The sequence below is a fragment of the Amblyomma maculatum genome, chromosome 5, assembly GCF_055883805.1.
Source record: "Amblyomma maculatum isolate TAMU_Amacu chromosome 5, ASM5588380v1, whole genome shotgun sequence".
Lineage (NCBI taxonomy): Eukaryota > Metazoa > Arthropoda > Arachnida > Ixodida > Ixodidae > Amblyomma > Amblyomma maculatum.
In genome coordinates this window covers 109,305,623-109,329,258 of record NC_139348.1, presented here as the reverse complement: position 1 = coordinate 109,329,258, position 23,636 = coordinate 109,305,623, and the positions used below count along the sequence as shown (strand labels likewise).

Below are 23,636 nucleotides of genomic sequence, written 5' to 3'. Positions count from 1 at the left end.
GCATGAAACCGTCACTGGTAATTACGTAAATGAAAGTCCAAATCCGTACAGCGTCCATGCAGCGTGCAAATTCCCAGCCAGTCGCCCATGCAGGCTGAACAGTGTTATTGAAGAAACACGACAGAGCGAATTTCTCGGAGTCCAAAGCAGCTCGAGAATGCGTTAAGTGCTCGAAATAAGCGAGAACCGTCAGTGTAATTAGGTCACGAACCAAATGCGCCTAGCTCTGCATTCTAACTAACCTAACAAACTCTACCAAGAAGTATAGGGTTCAGCAGGGCAAACTCGCTGACCTGACGAAAAGGCTGTACAAATGAAACCACAGCCAAAGAATGATTAAAACTCATTTTTCCGTCAGTAGAGGCCGTCGCCTGACGAAAAACTTGCCACAGCACGGTCTAAACCTTGTTTTTTCTAAACCCCCTCTTATTTCAATGCAATTTACATCGATCACTTATCAATTTGAAGCTTTGTATGCTTCAGTCTCTTAGTCGTCGTAATGCCACAGCGCGTGCTCCTTTTGTGGGTGGCCGAGGCGTGAGAGAAAATAGCTGGATCGACCATGGCACGGTTCCTCGCTTCGGTAACGGTTCCATTACTCACTCCCTTCGCGTGCGGAGAAGGAACGAAGGCTGTCCAATGGGAAAAAGAGAAAGTAAACGGCCTGATATATCAAAAGAGATTCACCTGGCCGGCATTAAAACCGGGGAAGCATTGCTTCAACACTCCACAGGCCACGGACCAGCACCGCGTCGCGGACACGAGTCAGGCTATGTCTGGCAATACATTTCATTGTTATTAAGATTTTTATTGGTAAGAATACATGCTTATAGTCTAAGCGCCAATGGGGATCTAGCGTCCGTGTCTACACCATTTACCGGGAAAAGTCTGTCGGAGACCCAAACGGCCAGGGCAAATAACCTGAGGGGGTACCTGAAAGCACAAAGATGGGCCCAGAATGAGACCACAAGGTAGGAGCAGTGCACACGTTACTTGTAGGACTATCCCTACCAACGCTGTAAAAAGATGCGCAATCTCGAGAAGCGGTGAGGCAAGATGTCTTGTCAAGGATCGTTGTGAAAGTGAAAAACACGAGCACTTTATTAACAGCGATTATGCATAGTCAATCCGTCAAAGTCCTAGTGCGTCAAGTGATCGACTACTTTGCAACGCCGCAAATATTTTCCGTCAACTTGTGACGCCAAACAACAAGTGAATGCGGTGTAAAACGTGAAATCGTCCGCATTTAATGTAACAAAAGATTGCAAACAGAGGAGCAATAAACGCGGAAAGATTAGCTGCTGACGGTGCCCGATAACAAACTTGCGCATCACATATGAGCATCATGATAAAATTTAATGTGAAAATGCGGCTGTACCGCGCCTGCACCAGAGGGATTGACCCTCATATTATTACCCTACTTTCTGCTGACGGTGCCCGATAACAAACTTGCGCATCACATATGAGCATCATGATAAAATTTAATGTGAAAATGCGGCTGTACCGCGCCTGCACCAGAGGGATTGACCCTCATATTATTACCCTACTTTCTGCTGACGGTGCCCGATAACAAACTTGCGCATCACATATGAGCATCATGATAAAATTTAATGTGAAAATGCGGCTGTACCGCGCCTGCACCAGGGGGATTGACCCTCATATTATTACCCTACTTTCTGCTGACGGTGCCCGATAACAAACTTGCGCATCACATATGAGCATCATGATAAAATTTAATGTGAAAATGCGGCTGTACCGCGCCTGCACCAGAGGGATTGACCCTCATATTATTACCCTACTTTATTGACACCCCTTGTTGTAATGCACTAAGCTTTAAGAAAAATGAAGCTGACTTCGCCGAAGTTTTGCCGAAACGAAACAAACAGTATGCCCCACGGCCGGACAGGCAGACACACTTCACGCACAAATATCTGGTATGCAATATCCCTACAATATCCGCGAGTACTGTGCGAAATTAAACCTTCCTGTTTGGAGAGTTCGTAGTTCATCTTGACGTAGCGGTTTTGTAGCGCAAACGAAGACAAGGAGAAGAAATGCGAGACACACATACATAACGATGTGTGTGTGTCCCGCCTATCTTGTGCCAGTCATTTTTTTGCGCTATAAAACCAAACTAACACGAAATACTGGCAAAAAAAAAGAAAAACTCTGTTTGAATTCTTAGACACCACAAGAGGGAATAGTTTTTCTCCAAAACATGCTCTAACCTTGGCATCGTGGAATCCAGTCGGAAAAACTACAGAAAATGTTCAGTTGTTACGACAGAATTTCTGTGCGGTTTTTGACAGAAAACCTGTTGTGACAACGGAACTTTCTATAGTAACATCAGAACTTTCTGTAGTTACAACAAAAAGTGCGACAGAATTACAGACAATAGAAAGCTGCTACAGAAAAACTAAGAACTGCAGAAAAGTACTACAGAACTACAGGAAAATCTAACGTTTACGACACAACTACACAATATTCTGTCGTATTTTTGACATGGTTCTGTAGTTTGTTTCGACTGGGAATGCACACGGGAAAGGTTGTAAAGGTTTATTAAAATATAATTATCAAGAAGGCAGAAGGAGAGCCATCATATCAATGGGGTACCCTTACCTAGTCAGTCCGGTGATTGGCTCCTTTGTGAGGCAGCGCACAAAGAACAATGGAAATGTGGCACTGAAGAGAATGGCTTTGACTAGGAACGATGACGGCAGAGACGTCAGGACGACGAGTGGCAGACTGCAATTCACAAAGTAGACCCAGTTGTCCTCGACGAATGACACCCTCTGGTGCGGTGTCCAGCCGCGACTGTACCAGGTGTATTCGAACAGAGACAAGGAGAACAGGAGGCTCAGGTGCAGCGCGCTGACGATGCTTCCGAGCACACGGGGTGCGAGCGTGCTCAGAAGATGCGACTGGAGGAGAAACACAGTCGGAACCATCACACCGAACCAAGCTTCAGCCAGAAAATGGCTTATGGTGTGCAAGTTTACGCGATGGACGTCGGGATTTTCACTGATGTCGGCGAGCTCCTGGAACTTGGGGCCGCTTACCAGTTTGGTCACGAACAAGGGTGGCAACACCCACAGCGCGTCACAAGTGTGGTCCAGCAGTGCCTGGAGCGAGGGACACACGCTCACCAAGTCTTGGCACCACGAAGAAATGGCAAAGTCTTTTGCTGTGGGAACGTATTTGTAATAGTGGATTTGAAAGCACAGAATGAATGCCACGAATAAAAGGCTCCAGGAAAGTATGCATTTGAAGCGACGCCTTTGGCGGATGCCCCGCTGCGGCTGCAGAGAAACGCCGACCGCTTCCGCTCTACCTGTGAAAAAAGCCACTGGCATAGCCATGTGAACTCACCAGGTGATTATGGCAGTTAGCAACGTACTGAAGGGGTGTGGAAGAACCGTGATAAATGATTTCAAGGCCCTAGACGACTATCAATGCCTGTCCTTGCAAAAAACGTCACTCGGAAACCAAAAAAAAAAGAGAAGGAAGAGCAGCGTTCCTGCGGCAGAATTAAGACTGTCCAGACACCAGACCAGACGTGCTGCTATGCTGCGAAGCTTCTGTGATCAATCACGGCTTCCTATGGTGCAGGCCTCACGCACACTGACAGCTATAAGAAAAGAAGTCAAGGGATGGCGACGACCAGCAAAGTGCGCTATGCAGAACCCTGCACTACTTCTGACGTCAGCGACTGTGTGCGTGTTGCTGTTTATATTGATCAGAAATTAAAAAGAAATTTCCACTCAGTCCCCCATTCTTTGTTTTGCTCGGTTCTGCTTAGGCGTCCACGCAGTCTTTTTTTTTTTTGTCTCCTCGCACGCCTATACCTAGTCAGCGCAGTCCTAAATACTCAGCTGATATCGACAAAAATTAGCAGCGCAGCTATAGGGCAGCGATGCGTAGTCTTTTTTATATATATTTGCAAGGCAGTGGTTTCGATGTTCCAACTTGCAATACGTGTGCTCGGCTTCCGAGATAACTGTATCGAAGTGTGCCGATATCACCGAATAATTTACGCCGGGCGAATCTGCGTTAGTCGTGTCATGTTTATTCGCCAATTATGGGAGATTTGCCTTGCCCAGGGGGTGCTACAAAAACGGTGCTAAAAAGCGCCCTCTAGGTGTCTGCTGGGTAGTACAAATCCCTGGTGTCTGCATCCGAATGCATTGCAGTAGGTATGAATACACCGCTTTAATTAGTGTTACGTACGAGCTACAAAAATTTAAGGCGCTGAAAACACTTTCACGGTTGTCACGATGTGAAAAAGGCAATAAATAAACCAATATGTCAGACATTATACGGGGTGCAGAGACGACGTGTCAGCGCGCTGCCAGTCGATATAGTCAGACAGGTTTCGCGTGAATTAGGCGAGCTCTTCGAAAGCTTTACATGCAACTAAGCCTAAGCACGTGAATACACGAAACAGCAACAGGAATAGGCAGCGTAAATAACTCTTCTGAGGCACAGTGTTTCCGACAGGCACCTTGCGCGGGTCGTGCATGGGCCGCTGGGGATTGCTTGCAATACATGCTTGTCCTCCCAGCTTTCTCTGCGATCACTGACAGACTTGCGGTGCTAAAATCCATTAACGAGCATGCTGAGTCGATTCCTCTTGCCAGTGCTAAAATTGATGAGTTTCTCGCCTTGAAGCCTTAACTGGAAAATCTAAAATAATTTGTGCTGGAACTCCACGCGTCTGTGGAATTAGTCACTGAGAAGTATGATTCCTTGCTGGCAAAGGCAGGTGGTCGGGATAAGTGTGTAGAATCAATGACCACCCAAGTCACAACTCTGAAAGCCCAGGCATCATGTCATTCAGGAGCCGCAGGTTGAACTGAATGATGCTGAACAGTACAGTATAGATCATGCAACCTTGAAATACACGGCCTCAAGGCGAGTAAGGACGAGGATCTGGAGGCCACTGTCAGTGATTTAGCAGTGAAGCTCAGCATATCGTATCAGCCCAATCAGCTCATTGCCTTGCATCGGTTGTCAGCGCTTGGGGACATAATAGCACCTGTTTTGATAAGATTTGCTTCAGCTTCTGCCCGCTATGCTTGGTTATCTGCTCGTGCTAGGCTGCGTGAGCTTTCAGAAAGGAAAATTGTTCCTCAGCTTTTCTTTGATAAAAATCTGACGAATGATGATCGTGATCTTTACGGGGCGACACTCACATGAGCAAAGCAGAACAACTTCAAGTTTGTATAGATTCGAAATGTCCGTATCTACCTTCGTCAAAAAGAAGGTGGTTCCGCTATCTGGGTGACACAATCTACGGATTTCAGCAAGTTAGTTTAACTAATTGCTATTGTGTTCTGTTTTCGTTCGCAACTTCACCATGGCGTCTGATACTCTTCACTTCAAAGACTTTTCCGCTTTTTTAACACTGCTGCAACTGCAAATGCAGATAGTTTCACTGCCATGCATGTGAATATCAGGAGCATAAGGAAACACTGGGGCGAATTATTTTCACAAGTTGTTTTGATCGGAGACTTGGTTGACATTTTTGTGTTGACGAAAATAGACATATCGAGGGACCTCACGCATAGGTTCTCACTCCCAGGATACTTTGGTCATTTTTATACCCGAAAAGGTAGTCGGGGTGGTGGGATTGCTGTTTTCATCAAGATACGTTACAAGGCGTGAGCGACGAGCAGCACATATGGCCGTCGGCGCCGTCGCTTCTTCATCAACACCAACAGCAACAACAATGACTGAATCCAGCTATTGCTTCACACTATGTTCAGCCAAAGCTAAAAGACAGCCACTTTTTATGCACCTGCCAGAAAGAGCGCCACTGAGACATCTTTTTTAACGCATTATAATGCAGTAAACAAGATGTCTTAAAATCAGGCATACTCTGTCCAGTCGTGCGCTAAGCAGTCCAATCAGCGACAGATTGTCGAAGCCCTTTGCCCGTGGTGAGTCCATCATGTGCATTCCGCCTAAGCAGAAGGCATCAGTAACAAACTTGCAATGAACTAGTACCCCCATATAAAGCCTGGATTAACACGTTACGCAAGACGTCATCATCTTGACTCATTCACACCATATTACCCACGAACTCAAGCGTTTAATGTGTCTCTTTTCCCTCGGACATTATCTGACTGGATCGATGTTTTATATATGACCACACAATGTAACGAAATATTGTATAAGTAATGTACTGTATATTGTTTGACCTGTATTTTATTTTAGTTTTTACTTTTTGCATGTGTGCCCATCTGCTTGGACTCATTGTGTCTACATTGTGTAATAAATAAACACGTCTTTTATAAGAGCGACCCCTTAATATATTTATTTGATGTCTCTCCATCGACGATTAATTACCGACGATGAACCGCACTGAACTCAGTGCGCAAGACTCATGCGAAAAAGCTAGGCTTCCTGCGCTAGCGAGTCGCCAAGGGCTTTACAACATATTATAAGCGGCCAAACGTATAAAGGCGAGAGAGGAGCAGGCCGTCTTAAAGGCGCACAGGAAGACAGACAGGAGAATCCCGACTTGGGTTTGCGGAGCGTTCATGTGGTTTCCCGACAGCGACTATATTCGCGTGTGCGCAAGTCGAGCATAAAAGGACCTGCTGCTACATATTTCCGTTTCATCTTTTTATCTACGCCATCATACGTCTCGCCGACATGCACGGAAGGCGAGCGTAGGCTCGTAAGGTGCTTGCACTCATGTCGTAACCAACGTAACCGTCTCACGATGAAGTCGCGGTCCTTTGCACTGCACCGTTGTCAGGTCCCGTTGCTATGTGCCACGGTGTCACTGCAAGCAGCCACAAAACGGCAGCCAGCCACGCCACTTCTGGATGCGTCGGTCGCGAATCGGCCAGTCTACTGATAAGCTCGTCGCCGGACTCGGAAGGGTGCGTCGGTAGGGGGAGTAGACGCTGCGTTGCAGTCGGTCGCCTGGACGTGCACTCGATAAGTCGTTGTCGTGCGTTTCTTAATGCGTTGCAACCGTATGCTCTGCACAGCGTTTGTAACTCTGTGACATCTAGTGTCGCGAGCATTTGTCAGGGAGGAAAAGCTTCGGCGGAGCGGCGATTGACAGCACTTCTGGGACTGTTTGCTTCAATCGGGCCGCGCGGGACCTTGCCACTGCCAGGCAAGTTGTTTTTCATTGTTTCACGGAAACAACTGCGCGCATGACGTGCGCCTCTGTCCAGTCTCCGCTACTTTCTCAAAAAAAAAAAAAAAGAAAACATGTATAGACTGTTACGAAGTGACGATTTTCGTTCTGTCTGCGCGTTTGAAACTTGTGTTGGTCCTCATTGGTTATTTGGCACTTCGTATACCCTTGCTAGCAAGATGCTGGGTGTGTTATATGCTTAGCTGAGCTTTTCTGGCTGGCTTCTTGCCTTGTAAATGTAAAGGATGTTTTTGAATGACTCTTAAACATAAGCGGATGTGGATATTATACTGCCGTGCTTTTGCTGCAGGGCACCTTGTATCATGGAGCCGAGTGCTTGCTTTTTTTGCGTTCATTTTTCTTGCGGTTCCTTCTCCAGTCACAGTGCCGCGTCGCCTTCAACGACGTTTCTTTAGAGCACGATACTACAGTCAAATATCGGAGTTCCAGAACTCGAACACAACGCCGCGCCAGACTGGCCGCGTTTTGGCTTCTCATGCACTGCTCGATTGAGCGTGGCTGGACAGCACGAAAGCCCACACAACGAAGAGGCGCCTCGGCGCGGCTTTTGTATTTTGGGTGGAAGAAGGGCCTCAGTGGCCTCCCCAGGGTTATGTTCCGCGGAAAACGCTTGTTAGGGGCCATACCGGGCGCCTGGAGTGCGTCGACCGGACCCGTAAACGAAGCCGCTTGGGAAGCCGTGCCGCGCTGCGGACGCTACGGCTTTGTGGGGAACGCCACGTCTTCGTAGTTGTCGCGTTAAGAAAGAAGGAAAATGAGAATTCAATGCTCATATCGGTCGTTGCAGTGAGTCTTTCACTGAAAACACCATGCTGGAAAGAGTAATGCCACCGTCTATGTTCCTGCCTTGTCGGTGAGCCTTGAGCCACCTGTAGGCGGAATGCAAGCCATACAGATCTTGTGGCTAAACACTAATGGGCGCCGTTTGTATCTAACCTGAAAGACTGGGGTGATGGACCCGAAGGAAAAAACGGCTTGGAAAGTGCGATCCTATAACGAAAATGTAACCGTCATGGGCAAAAGATAACCGAGCAGCCCCGACTGCTGGCGGAGCAGGCGCGGAGCCGAGTCGCAGCGCTACGGTCGCTGGCCGCAGCTCTCCAGCAGAGCGAGTGTAAGCTAGCTGACGTATTCTTGCGCCCTCGTTCTCCTTCGTGGGATGATAAAAAGTAAGCGCGCAATTGTGTGCGGCGTCTGATTAGATGTCTTCGGAGCGTGGCACTTCTGAGGAAGAATATGGAAACATCGAAGTGAGATATTAGATTTGCTCGCTTCAGTCTTCGACCCGCCGGGAGCGCGGACACGGTCCACTGGGACAGCGACTCCGCTCCGGCGGGGATAAGCAAGATTGCATGAGCCCCTCGGCTGGGAAAAGCCCGCTCCCCAACCCCCCCCCCCCCCCCTCCCCCTGACCTCTGTGGTGCGGGAGACCTTGCTTGGGGTTGCCGTAGGATGATGGTCCCTGGTTGAGGTCTGTACCCTCATAGGAGGACTGCACCTGGTGCATCCTCCCTTTCATCTGATAAGGCAAGGACGCTTCGCATAGATTAACTCACTCAACGCTCCTTTTTGACTGGCGCTGTGATGCTGCCCTCTTCAAGAGAATACCTTGTGAGTTTAAATAACACGCTGACCCTTAAATTGATTTGCTGCTCTTTGAAAATATCGGGAAAGTAATTGCGATGAACGGATCTCCAATAACTAATGCACTGTTTCGTGCGGATCCAATACTCTCTTGCCCACGACCTGCTTTGTTGTGTCGCTTCGTTATGCTGGGGGTGAGAAAAATTTTGGCAGCCTTTCCAGCCGTTTCACGTCCCCCTGTTGATTCGCCGAAAAGAGCGTAATGCCTTTCTCGTTCGTAATCTTGCGTTGACCTTCATCACTCATTTTGACAGTGCGTGAAACAATGTCGCTCTCGCGTCTCAAACGTAATCACTGAATTTCGCAATACATGCAGTTTCTTCAAGGAAACATTTTCTGAACCCAATAGCAATATGTTCTGGATATTAAAAGATAACCGCACAAGGACTGCGAACTATAGTTTTGTGTTACTCGTTACTGTTACTGATACGTCGCTAAACTATTTCAAACGTAAAGCCTAGAGTAGACTCTTTTTTGAGAAGAAAAATGGTAACATCAGTGTAGGCCAAAATTTTAATTTCACACTGAGCCAGGAATAAACCGCTGCTGGTAGCGCCTGTCATTCTCTTAACCAAATGAAATCACGAACATCAGCAGAGGGGAGGCAGTAATCATCGGCCTCCGCTTGCTTCTGTAAACATTCCTGCGCTGATCGTCGTCCAGACTTTCAACTGCTGTGCATTCACATATGCCTGGGGGTCATTTCCTTTAGGTCACAGTTTGGTATTGTTTTGCAGTAGGTTTGGACATTTAACAATGTATATGTAAAACATTGGTGGTCTCTCGACCACAGGACCCGTACAGGCCGCCATTCCAAAGAAGAGGGCGAGATATTTCTATCAGATACTCAATAAGTTCTTGGACAATGACGTCCCAAATGGCTCTTAGGGCCAACACGTGGAACATTAGTTCAAGGTATGGGATACTGAAACTCCCTATTTTTTTTTTTTTTTTGCAAATATACAAGAGCCTTCGAAACACTCTCGGCCTTCTCATTCGAAAGGAGTGTTCTTGTTGTTATGGCTGTAGGAAGAAGGAAAAGAAAATGCACGGGCCTGCTACTGGCTCTGTAGCTGAGCCACCTCCTCTGCCTCGTGCGGACAGAAAAGAAAATAGAGAAGAAAAAGAAGAGGTAGAGAATGATGCGCGCAGCAACAGCCGTCACCACCACCGAAGCAGTGGCGGGTGCAATGACGGCTTACAACAGATAAAATTCGGTGGCAGGCTAGCCCCCGCCGCAAGCGGCGGTGGCCTACCTGTCCCAGCCCCATCAGGGCTAGGATCAGCCACCCTTCACCACCTTCTCCTCGAAAGGAGTGACCAACAAGCAGTAGTTAACCGCTGCAGAACTCTACGAGGACGACTATTCCCAGCGTCCTCTCACCCACGGTGTTAGAAGTAGTTTAGGTGATACGACGACGCCTCCGGAGGCGGCTAACATTTGTACCAACTTCCGTCGTCCGCCCCGAGATGGCGCTAGTGTGAATAGGGCCGCCCGTGCCGGTCGTCGAGCCTGTTTCTCGTCCTACCCTATGGGTGATCAAGTGAACTCTGACGATGCATTTACTCGCCTTAAGCGGATACCATTAATGTTACATGGCACTGTTAGTACGAAACACCTTAGCGTGTATGCCAATCAAATAGCGGTTTTGAGCGCGAATTCGCCGTTAATCGCGATATACCGATAATATAATATTATAATAATATTATAATATAATAATATTATAATATAATGATATTAATATAATCCATGTTCACCATTTTAATATTTATTTTTCCCATACCTAATGCCACCCGCTCGGTTCATGAGGCTAGGCAATATATATCTATACTTTTAATATCAAGCTAGTACTTGTGTGAAGCTGCAGACAAGCTGCAGATGCGATTCTGTAGCGCAGAGGAAATGAGGCAAGTGAATTAGCAGAGTCTGGGATACACATGATTTATTTTGACAAACGCCAGTGAAGCACGGCAATAATCACCAATGATAGCACTTGTTAAATAGGGACAAATACAGTAGTGACGATATTTTTAACAAAATGTTTACAGCAACAGCAGAAAAAAACATACACGACACATTGCAAAGCTGTACCTACTGTAAAAGTAATACACATCTTTAACCACACCTCACCAAAAAATGTGTATCTTTCGCTAAGATTTGCATGCAGGGTCATCATAATATAAGGATGATCAAGCAGGCCGAATGACATGTAACAGAAGGCAGAAGTTAATTTTTTTTTTTTTTTGCAGCGAACACTTAGCTTTGTTTGTGACGTGAAAATACTCATGTCTTGCTTTTCAATAAGATATTTTGATCCAAATGAGGGTTGTGAGGAGTCTGTACTGGGAGTGGAAAAGCCGGACAGCCCAGCAACTTAAACGTTGACTGCAGGCGCTCAGCGCGCGTTAAAAAATTTCTTTCTCGGTTTTTATTAAATAGTTCGTATCAAACATCTCATGACCTTTTGCTTGCGTGCTGGCTGGTTTCCTAATAATGATACTTGGAGTATTCATCTTACGTTCAACTTTGATGAGGTTATCATCTCATGGGAGCCCATTACTTTCAATAGAAAGTCGGACTACTGCTTATGCCAGCTTTGACAGTTTTCGAAGGTTTTGGCTTTTGTTCGGCTCATTTTTCTTAAGCTGTTTGCAGTACTGGCGCATTCGCAATCCTACGTAATAGTCCAACACTTGTGCCATTATATCTCTTTTATGTTCCGCGCATGGAAAAGATAGATTGAAGTTTTCTAGCGCATAGTCTATGGCTATGTCATACACTTGTTTATCGTCAGCGTGCTTCTGAAATGTTTCTTCTGTCTGCTTCATGAAGTAGAAGAGCGCAGAGTGAGGATGTTTAAGCCCTCCACGTGTTTTGCATAAAACGAGAGCTGCTTCAGGCTTTCTTGCCACATCATCTGTGGCTACTAACCCTAGTCTACACTTTGAACAACTAGTGGTTTTCAGGAGCTTCCTCGTCAGAAAGCCTGCCACATAGTAAACAATGCAGTCTGTCACACTGGTTTCCACGGAGACATTCTCAAACACAGCCTCGCATTCGATTTCGCTCTCCACATAGCTATCAAGTCTCGCCTTAAGCTCTTCCAATCGAGACTTACTGGGCGCATCTTCTAAAAATGCGGCTGTCAGATCAGACAGACTCAGCAGACGTGGTTCTTCTTTAGCCTCCAACTGGCAATTCCCGTACTTAGGCGGTCTAGACAGCATATTGTAAAGCTGCAGAAAAGTTGGCAGGCAGGGGTGTTCATTTTGGCCACCTACATGACGGATTACGGCAAAAAAATTTTCCAGGGCATCCTGATTAAATTTTGCGGTCAAGACATACTTGAAGTCACATGTTTCCAGGAGGTGTGTAGAAAGCTGGATTGTTGAAAGAATTTTCACTCGCAGCCCTTCAGCAGTTGAGTCCGATAAAAAGCTACAGGGATCAATTTTTCCAGCCTTGACGTCTTTCTGCCACTCATTTAGCCATTGTAAAGAAGACTCCAGCACCTTAAGATCCTGCACCACCCAACCTCAGGCCTTCGTTTGCATGTCTGCGATTTAGTGCGTCAAACAAATTAATCATTCTGATCGTGAACTCAACTGTACTCTCTACGTTTCTGAGTCCCTAGATCTCTCGCTTGGAATAAAACTGCAAGCCGTTCGCGACGTTCATGCTAAATAGCTGAGTAGCCAGCTTTACTCCTATCTTTTCTGTGAAAGTTGGGTTCAAATGAGAAAATGACAGAGTTTTGGACATGCCCTGAGTCGGCCTTCAAATTTTGTGTCCTCTACATACAGCTTGTCATAATGCGACCACAGCACTCGGCTCCCATTTATGCAAACCATTTTGTATTGTAACAGGTGATTGCGTACACATTTGAAGAGATGTGGTGCGTCCGAAAAAACAAAAACATTGCGGTTGTCGCATGCAGGGTTCAAGAAGCAATTTTTGGCGCCGTCTAGAGCTCCTGTTACACCGAAATGTTTCCACATTGACCGATTGGTTGCAGCACCGTCACATACAATTGCATCAACAAGTGCACCAGCATCTTCAAGTAGAAGGATAGCCTTTATTATAAGTTGTGCCAATATGGTCCCTTTTGTTGTCCCACGGCTTGCGAAGACTGCGATAGGTTGGAAATAATTTTCCCCAAAAGAGCGAAACGCGAAGACTAGTTCATGGTCTGCCAATTGGTTAGGCGCTTTTACCTCGTCTCCAAAGTATGTGTGGCCAGTGTAAGTCATTGTTCTTGCAGGAAACAGGGACACCTTTTCAGAGCACGGCGTTACATCGAGGAACGAAGCACTTTCTCCCCATGCCGTCACTTTCCCATAACTTACTCAAACACTGCGAGACTGGACACAACGGTCGTTTAGAATTATCGCTTCTGCGTGTAACAATTCTCGTGAACAGGAGAGCACCGACGACCGTCAAACACCACACAAAGGCTGGCTACCAAATGACACGACCCGCACGTGCGAACGTTTCCATCTCCAGGCGCAGACGCATCCGGCCTTTCCGGCCCGGCGGCCCGGCTCAGTGTGGCGCCACCTCTCGGCTTGCTGGGGAAGTTCGTCCCAATGTTCTCCGCGGCGGTTGCATGGCGGAGGCGCGCCGTCGTATCACCTAAACTACTTCTAACACCGTGCTCTCACCGGTTAGCACGAACGCCGCTCTGGACTTGAGGCACGGGCGTCGATGCGTTGCAGTTCTGCGGAATGCTCAGTGCGACTTCACAATTGGTGAGACATGGCGATGACGTGTGCCGAAACGTTTTGCTCGTCTGTGTTTTCCCCGGTCGTGCTCGTTATATAAAATACGAGTCAGATGTTTCGACTACACATCACTAATAGGCGATTATGGGACGATAGTTCTCTCGTTTTTTTTTTTCTTTTTGCGTGCTGCTCGCAGTGCATAAAGCTGCATTTTAATATTTTTAGCTTCAGTTTGTACATTCATGCGCACATGCTTTGGATTGAGTGGTTAATTTCATATTTTTTAGCTCAGGGCGTGTCTGTAGCGTCTTGCAAGGCCGAAGCAGCTTTTGCACGGCCAAAAGCGGTTGGGCTAAGGCCCTGCTGCCTCAGACCTTGTGAACGCGCAGAACATGTCCGGAGCCGCAGTACCTCGGTGCTTAGTTCTATTCATTTTAGCTGATTTCATTTTTCTCCGGAGTAAACGTTTGGTTCGTTGTGGGCCGACACAAAGGCGCGTGGAATGGCGATTGCGGCGGAGTATGGCGCAGGGTGTCCAGTGCCAGCGCTGTGTAGTTACGACCTGCACTGGGACCACTTTTGGAGAAATAAATGGGCCGGGTCAATGTAAGCTGTGCTTGTTCATGCAGTGTCCAGGCTGTAATTTACGCATTATGTCTAACGAAGATTAGTGGGCACATTATGCGTATACTAGCAAACACCACTGGTGCTAAAAATAGGGCGGACGAACGCATACATCCCTCGCCCGACGGGCGCTTTAAGTTGGTCAACTTCAACTTTTGGGCGCATCGGTCGCATGCGCCCTCGGAGGCGCATCGCAAGCCTCTCCTACTTTTGCAACGATCGCCGTTTGCGAAGCGGTGGCCGAGCGTAGTTCGAAACCTGGGCTAGGTGAATGGTGCCTGCAAATGAAACATATAATAGTGGCTTCAAGTCACTATTGCTCGTTTATTGAGATTATTCAAAGCTACTCACAAGTTTGCCTTGCCCTGTCTGTGCACAAGCTTCGAGTGACAGTTCCCCCAAGTTGAGTTAGACTGCAGCGAGTTGACGAGTGGCCGTTGACGAGTGGCCATCGATACTACGGAAGATGTACTACTGCTACACAGTTGCGGTGCCTGGACGTGTTTATTTGAGCCGTTTGTGATTGCTGCAGGATCTTCACGGAAAGCATAAAGAAGGAGCTTCTTGCAGTCAATTAATTTCCTGTGCGTACCGCTAGTTTCATAGCAGTGACAACTATTGAGAGTGTAGCGAAAGTCATCACATTCGGAACCACTGTTTTTTTTTTGTCAAGTTGGTGAAATCGCCTGTAAGTATATCTGTTACGAGAGAAAAGTTTAATGCGCACGCATTGTTTTCCGAGTGTTGAAATGAATTTTGAGCTGTTCTAGTCGCATTAATGCATTTGTGTGTCGTGATCGCGAGCGTACGATGTTGTTCGTGTTACATATCGGCCGCTGATATCAATCGTGTTTCGTGTGTGTGCTGTGCTTCAGAACTGCCGCAGGTGGGACGGGATCTTTGTAAAAAATTGTTTTGCGCGCGAAACGATTTTGGCTGCACGAAGAAGCGTCGGGTCGTCGGCATCTGTCTGTGTCTTTATGCTTCGTGAAGTATGTATATGTCTTGCGATGGTTGCTTGTTATCGTTGCTTTGTATGATGCCTTGTCTGATGCGTTTATTAGAATTAATCGCTGTGCTACGAATGCTCTCACCACAACCTTGCGCCGATGGCATTGTTGTTAGTGGTCTTGGCCACTTTATATATATATATATATATATATATATATATATATATATATATATATATATATATATATATATATATATATATATATATATATATATATATATATATATAATCTCATCCCCACTCATCCACGGTGGGCTCTTCAGCGAGGTTTAGTGCCGAGAACAACATAACTTCACATTCTTGTTCGGTAAATGAGCCGATCACCGTAGAAATGACTGAGAAGGCTAGGAAGGTCTAAGATTTTTAGAAGTGAAACATTATATGGTACAGAAAAAATGTATATATTCACACGATCTGAAATGAATGCCATCTTATGTGCTGTTCCCAAAGTTCCCCAATTGGAGCAGTATAATGATAGAAGGATGGAAGTTTTCTGCCCTTTGTGCTGGACAGTCAACGATATTTTCACTAAAAAAGTGAAGAAAACCGAAACTCGCACAGTGAACCTTAATAATAGAGTAAGGAGTATCTGGGAAAAAGTTCTTTAAGTAGCAAATCACTTGCACGAAAGTGTATATTGCTACATGGATTCAGCTTTATCATGTGGCTTAGAAAGGATAGTGTGAACCCTGAACAGCATAAATAAACATTTGGATATAATCGCATGGCACAGGATGAATGTTTACATCTGGCATGCCTTAAGCTGCATGAACTAGCACTTAATGGGAATGATGAATGCTTGTGCTCTCCAGTATGACTCAAGGAGCGAAGATTTTAGTGATATTCGCATCGGGAATTGATGAGCATAAAGCTATTAAGTATGTAATGCCTCTGTCACACGAACACTTTCGATCCTCACTCGATCTGCATTTAACTCGAGCAATCAAGCCCGACCCTGCTTGGATGGAAGCTGTTCCTCAAACGCCCTCGAGTTTTCAAGCACATTCAAGAGCGGGCGTTGCCACCTCCGAAGTCACCTAACGCACACGAAGAAAACTTCTCAATGGTAATTCAAAACTGTTGTGGAGCATCGGATGCTTCAGTCCTTTTTAAAAACCTCAATGTAGATCGAGTTCAATGAGGATCACAAGTGTCCACGTCACATAGGTAAAATATGAAACAGGTGACCTCGGACTGAGTTTGCTGAGAAATGAGCTGCTACATTCCACTCGATTCCGCGATATCCTCATGGTTCCACCAAAGTTCTTTCAAGTGCATTAAAATGAAAAACTCTCTTTTTTGGACTCTTTTGGAAAATTTTTGGACTCTCTAGACAAGCAGTTTACACATGTAAGCACTTCATACATTACGTGAAATCCTGTGAACAGCTGCCCAGCGCAAGGCATTTGGTTACAAATTCTGTCGCGTAATATACATTTCCCTCTTTATCTTATGAACAACCAAAAACAAAAAAACTTTTCATAATGGCAATAACATGCTTATTTGCTGCAGATTTCATGCTCTCATTGATGCAATTTTCTTTTTTATTTTTACTTCTTCAATGTTTTCATGGTTGAAATTTGCTACATTTGATTCGTTTGAAAAGCTCACTACACATAACTTGCTTTCTGATTGCTGAAATCAAGTTCTATGTGTGCAGGTAGTGCTGTTTGTTCCTTTCCATGTAGTGATCATGCATGCATGCACGGCCTTGTCCCTGCGATGTGTCCATCATCAATATTGATCGTGGCTCGTGTGTACTGTGCCTGAACACAGCCTTGGGTGCTATGTCACCTTTCTGGAAACTGTTTTGCATACACGAAATGATCTCGGCATCGGCACCACTCAGTGGCTTCTTCATGAAGTATACTTTATGCGATTATAGCTCAATTATAGCAGGCCTGTCCGTGTGATTACAGACCGCCCAGCCGTACATCCGAAGCGCAGTCCGACGTAATGGAGTGGCTTTTAATCCCTTTTCTTGTGTGAGACTTCTCGAGTGGCCTGACCTGAAGTATGAGTCTGTTTTGGATGCAGAACGATACCCTGATTACACTTGTTAGTGCTGAAAGGGCGTTGTGGGATTCGGCATACAGTGGCTACCGAGAGGCTAACACTCAGGTTGAAGCCTGGGAGCGCGTATTCAGCGGACTATGCCTCTCTTCTTCGTCTCAAAGTGAAATGAATATGACCGTTCGGCGTTGGAGAAATCTGCGGGATACCTTTGCCAGAAAATACAAGTATGTAATGAATAAGGATGACACAGCTGCTGTTAGGGCATCATCACGATGGAAGCATTTCAACAGCATGCTGTTTCTTCGGGATGTCCTCGAGCCTCGTCGGCGGACCAAAGCCACTCAGCGGAACATGAATGATATGACTGAGATCAAGCAAGAATGTGAAGGACCCGAGGACAGCGGTGCATCGCAGCTTCTTCTGGCGACTGTGTCCAGCAATACGGCCAGTAGTCCTCCTGGCACTGCCACACCAGTTACGCATTGCACATCCATCCAAAGCCATCTTGTCCATCAAGCTCTCCTCTGCTGGTTCAGCACAAGGCTCACCCCACCGTGAAGACAACTCCCTTTCCCTCAGAGAAGCTCGGAGTACATCTCCTGTCCGTGTTCTGGCCACCTCTGAACCTGCTTCTGCTGACCCTTCTTTCTCACCCATCACCTTCATGGCGAGAAAACTAAGTCGTGTAGATGCAGTATAAATTAAAGGCGTGAAAATAACACGCACACACACAAGAAAAGAAGAACGGGACATAGCGCCACTCACAACTGATTTATTGTGCAGAAAAACGTACATATATAACACATGCCGGTGCATACGAAAGGAGCACAATCAGCATCATGTAGTATAATGTGAGCTATGTTCAAGAAACGCTTTCTCTGCATTGTGCAGATTGATCGACGTGTCACTGACGAACAAATTTCCTTTCTTTCCGACATAAGACGCTTCACTTAGCTTTCGGGCCATCGTATTGTTAATTGTTGCCAGAATCCGCACATTAGAAAACCATGGTTCACAAATGCCTGAAGGGCAGGGTCTGGTATACTTCGGAGTATTGGGACCATCTTTATTTTGCTCTACGTTAAGTTCATGTTCGCGGATTCGCTCATTAACACATCGCACGGTTTTTCCGATGTAGGAGCAACCGCAAGAGAGGGAAACTTAATACACAACCCCTTCGGCACATTTTATGAATTGCCGCCATGCCTCGTACGGTCGTACCACAGCCTCTTTCTTTTTCTTTTTCCTTCCTTTCCGCTATTTCATGGCAAAGGCTTCCGAGTTTCAGGGGAGCCGAAAAAGACGAGTGGCACATTATGCCTACTCGCAACTTTTTTCAGGTTGTGGGCTAACTTGTGCAATACGGCACGACCACCGGTCTCACCTCTTCTCGAAGGACTTCTTCCTTTACTCCCTCTGCCTTCAACTTCTGTAGGAGGCTGTCAGTGACCTGTGACATGACCGAACCAGAGAACCCGGCTGAAGCCAGCCTAGTCAATTGGGTTTCGAAACTCCGACGCATCTTGTGAACACATGACATCCTTAGTGCAGACTTAAGACAAAGCGAAGCAATACCCCTTTTCACTCGTGTAGAAGCATGTGTCGCAAAAAATGATAAGCCACCTGTAGCCAGGACAAATCGACCGAACACTTTTTGTTATCGCTGGCAGACCGCATGGACCAAGTGCCTGAAGATTTGAGGATTTACTGCCAAATTAATTTGCTTGATGTGCTGAAACAGTACAGGGGGGGGGGGGGGGGGCAGTGTCCCCACCGGATTGCTTCCGCTCCCTCCACTCAGCAACACAGAAAAGTGAAATCTTGTAGATATTGGTAAAGTGGAGGACTTTTCATATGCTTGGAAAACTGCTAAGTTGTGAATCGTCAGATTCTTTTTATTGTAGGAATAAACATTATATACAATTAGGAAAAAAAAGCTACGGCACCTTCACAGGCCGTGGCCCAGTGGCTTTGTCGCCCGCCTTGGCTTCGGGAGATGGGACTGGTAAAAAATGGGTACAGGCATCGCTCGACCTGGCGGCTGGTTCTCTCAGGAGGAGTGCCTGGGAGGAAGCTCTTCATCTCCAGCTATGGCCTGAGAGCCACCCACATAGTTTCGAACACCATCTGGAAAGGCGGTTTTGGGGCGTGTTCGTGTGTGTGACGTCCATGTGTTTGTCTTCCTGTGTTGCCCTCTTCTAGAGGGATTCCCAGGCACCAATGCCGAGGTTACTATGAAAAGTGCCACATAATGGGCTTTTGCCGCGCGAAGCTGACTTATTGTTGTCCGATGGTGGAACGAATCACTGTCTCATCGGCGCAACTATTTGGGACCTATGACCCCTTTCCCAAGCATTTCACCCAAAAGAGGCGAGCACCTGGCCGGGGAAAGCTTGTACCCAATGAAAAACTGTGCATACCCGGCAGCACCGGGGATCGAACCTTGTACCTCCCAAATGCGAGGCGGTTATTCTACCACAAGGTCACCGATTCGGTAGAAAAAGAGCTACATAATGGGCTTTTGCTGTGCGAAGCGGACTTACTGTTGTCTGATGGCGGAACTGATAGCTGTCCCATCGGCGCAACTATTTGGGACCTATGACCCCTTTCCCAAGTATTTCACCCCAAAGAGCCGAGCACCAGGCCGGTGGAAAGCTTGTACGCATTGGGAACCGGTGGGTACCCGGCGGCACCGGGGATTCAGCCTGGTACCGCCCGAACACGAGGCGAATGCTCTACCCCAAGGCCACCTTCCTTGCCACAAGGCCTTGTCATTCGACTGTTGGCCCGGATCAGTCCTCGGACGAAGGGGGTCCAGTCTTAGCAGGTCCTATCAGGGTCCTCGAAAAATGCGCTTTGAGTCAGCATTTCGATCGTCTTTGAGCCAGCGTCATCACACAGTGCACCTCAGCAAACCCCGTGTCGCGCCTCAGATCTGAAAGATCCCTCCTGGCGGGGGGGGGGGGGGGGGGACCAGTTGCATGGGCCTTGTTTTCAAGTAGATATGGTGCTCTATAGCCGCTAGTGCAGCACGGGGTGAAAATACTTCTCGGGGTCGTAGGGATGATTATGGCTGACTATGGAAAAATAATGTGAGGATGTCCACGGGTGAAATCCCGGAGGATCCGTGGTGACTGTCACCAGCAGGTATCCCCCCAAGGCCCCCATCACTACCTTGCAACTGCCTCCTTCCGGAAGCCTTCGCCCAACCATCACTTCGTTGCGTCAGCAGTGCACTGGACAAGCAGCGGTGCTAGAGAGATAAGGTGCGACGTTCGCAAATCTCTCGGAATATCCAGTGGAAACGTTTTGCACCGCCGATGCACCGTGCCCCTCCGGCAACAGTGCAAACCCCACACTTAGCCTACTGAGACAGCTTTCGCCCTCAGCGTTTCCCATTATGCACCTTGGGGAGGTAGTGGGGTTGTCCATAGACCACACGCTCCAACTAAGCTGCATAAGCTGGAGTTACACAGGAAGCCCCACCAACCCGCCGCGTTTTGAAGTCTGCGTTCCCGTCGCTCGAATCCCTGCTTGCAACGAGAGCGGACTGTGATATACTTTCAATTCTCTTCAAGTTTTAAGGCGTTCCGTCCACCACCGCCGTGGCAGACCCGCCCATACTGCATGTCTTTTCATGGCGATGGCCCCCTGTAACGACAAACGGCGGGTACAAATTGTCCTCCGCCTCACCGTGGCCCAGTTCAAAAAAACAGATGGTGTCGCATGATTGAGCCACCACTGTTCAAAATTTCCAAGTGGCTGGATACAAGGGCTGGCCGGAGCCCCCCTCACCGTTGAATCGTTCAGAGAAGTCGTTTGGCACCGTGTGGATTATAGAAAGTTTTCCCACGAGTCCACTCGTGGCTATGTCTTGTCTGTGCCACGTCTTGTTCTGGACAATCGTTATGTTGTGGGTGCTGAAATTATGATTGTGTGCCGACGTCTCTGTTATTTTTCTTGTCTTTCTGGAAAGGGTAATATCTACGATGGGTACCAAGGGTTTGGTGCTGAACAGAAAACAAGATGTGATTCTTCTCCCAAGAAAGCACATGCGTGTAATCATCTTTCTCTCGTTCTACCCTTGTCCCAACAGAATGAGAAAAAGATGTACAATCTGAACGGAATTTTCAAATTGGCTAAACATTCTACCAGTTTCAGTCATACAACTCTAACTATCAATTGGCTAGCTAAGCCGACTCATTCGCAGTTCGGTTTTCGTAATGAATCTTGCTCGAGCAGTTTAATTTGATTAGGTTAGCACTGAAGTGATTACCTTAAAATCGCGCTAAACTTTACGCCTGCATTACCATGGCGGAAAAGATCCAGCCAGTGCAACTAAAGCGAGCAGATTTTGTTATGCCTTGAGGTGTCAGGAATGACAACTAGGTCATCAGAAACAATATCAATTGGACACTCCGGATTCCCGGAGCTGCACAGAACCGCAGCCTTATTTACGATTAAGGAAAATCTGCAAGTCGCTAGCTGTTTGAGAAAGTTCACGAAATAACACATCGAAATAATCAAATGGCAACAATCTTATTCAAAGCAGTTTTCAAGGTGAAGACTAAGTGACAATGCGAGCCAAAGGCGGGGACTTACAATGACTTCTGGACGCCCTTGGTGCTGCTCACAAATTTCATACTACCGCCTTGGATGCGGCAGCAGACCATTTGATAATATTTCTGTGCTTCCGGCAGCTTGTTGACGGTCACACCAACGCGTTCGATTGTCCTCGTATCCCGTTTCCACAGCTGCATTCAATTAGCAGCACTGAACTTGCTAATCTTTTCTTAGTTCCGAGAAATAAAACGCTCGCCGACTGCGAAAACCACTTCGCTGCCATCACTGGCGCCTGCCCGCGACTGGGCACATTCGCCATGGTTCTGGGGCAGTACACAACACGTGCGAAGCAGTACGGAACACCTGTCAGTGCACGTGCGTCAATCCTGCAAATGTCAGCACCAAGAGGACAGCCAGCGGGCCTGACGCCGTCAGTTATCCCATGACAATGAACAGCCAATGGGAGGAGAGCACCGTGAAAAATTTAGGAGTTGAAACTATCACGACTGCCGGGAGAATAGCGACTCTCGAAATTTAATCAATATCGCACACAAACAGCCACGAGTTGGGGCTAAAAAATCACCTATAGGGCTGAACATACTGTAATATATCGGTGCTCCAAATGAGCGTAAATAAAGGGATAGTCACAGAGAAAATAGCGCCGCAGGTGTAACAGAAGGACGGACACAACGTCGCCGTCACCACGTCTGGCAGCAGTCCGAAGCTCAAGGAAGAGGGCGAACAGTCTTCGATGAACCCCGTGGCCTTACCCAGCCATGAATCTACCTGCGGTATTTGAACGAATGGAATGCATACAACAAGCACTTATGCACGAGGCGGCAGATCTCAGAAAATATGACGAGCAGAGGAACTCCAACGTCGACGTCGAAAGGCAGAATAGTGACGATGTTCACCTGGACCACGAACAGAGCCTGCAGCATAGAGGACATCGGTAAATATTAGAGCCTGGGTACGAAGAGTATTGCAGTCCAAGCTCTGAAAGAACTTTGGGGTGTTCAAGACATCATCGTATTCTAGGAAGATGGTACATTGCCTCAACGTGAAAAGCGGCATCTCGAAGAGCGACTGAAACGTATTGCTAAACATCTGCCGCAGCAAAGACCCTGCCGCATGAGTGTCTCAGTGATTATGATCTTTGAGCAGGAAGGCGAAGTGGAGCTCCACGGCAGGTAACAAGGAGTATTTTAACATTACGATGGCGACCGCGAACACAGAACAAATCAAGAAACAGGCAGGTGACATGACGTCCAACAGCAAGGCCGCGCACTTCGGTGGGGTCTCTCTGACAAGACGACGGCGCTTGTGCAGAGGCTGCATTGGCGGTTGCGGATGAAGACCTGTGATCGATGCGATGAGCTGTGGGGGTGATGATCTGCGAGATGATTTGTGCGATGAAAACTTGATGACCGGTGAGGGGATGAGCTGCTCTGCTTTGGGATCACGATCATATACAGTGCGGCAGCGTCGGCTTCGGTCGTGTTCGTGTCCGCGACTTGAGTTTTTCCTTGAGCGCCAGCACTCTTCTCGGCGGCCATGCATTTTGGGTCAGTGGCATGTTGCAGAACCGCTTAGCCGTATCCGGAATCGTCCATTTCCCGCCTTCTAAACCTTGAAAGCGAGTCAAAATCCTTTTTACCGCAGCTGGCCTTCAATAGCCTCGAAGTGGTGTAGAGTTGCGTAACAGACCTAACGTCGTCCGGTTCATGTCAGTAAAACACTCGTCACGTCTCTACAAGAAGTCGGTGGAAAACTTCTGGCCTGAGTTACGCACGTATTATGAAGAGATCCAGACCCGTATTAGATGTGACACCTACACACACTCGCCACTCAGCTGACGAGAGGAAGAGTTTCCAATGA

General features: G+C 47.2%; 2 protein-coding genes across 2 annotated transcripts in view; one reads left to right on the top strand and one right to left on the bottom strand.

Moving 5' to 3' along the window:
• Nucleotides 1–252: 252 nt before the first annotated feature.
• Nucleotides 253–4,213, bottom strand: LOC146189211 (etoposide-induced protein 2.4 homolog). Its single transcript, XM_084604116.1, has 2 exons — nucleotides 2,620–4,213; nucleotides 253–933 (listed from the first exon to the last, which is right to left on the bottom strand). Exons 1-2 carry the CDS (start codon nucleotides 3,357–3,359, stop codon nucleotides 828–830), a joined length of 846 nt encoding a protein of 281 aa, XP_084460242.1. The 5' UTR covers nucleotides 3,360–4,213; the 3' UTR covers nucleotides 253–827.
• A 2,323-nt stretch (nucleotides 4,214–6,536) lies between these two features.
• The window catches only part of LOC146189209 (cytosolic endo-beta-N-acetylglucosaminidase-like), an 83,597-nt gene continuing 66,497 nt past the window's right edge, over nucleotides 6,537–23,636 (top strand). Inside the window, exon 1 of the mRNA XM_084604114.1 lies at nucleotides 6,537–7,132. The gene's annotated coding sequence lies outside the window, so the exon portion shown is untranslated. The remainder of the gene's footprint in view (nucleotides 7,133–23,636) is intronic.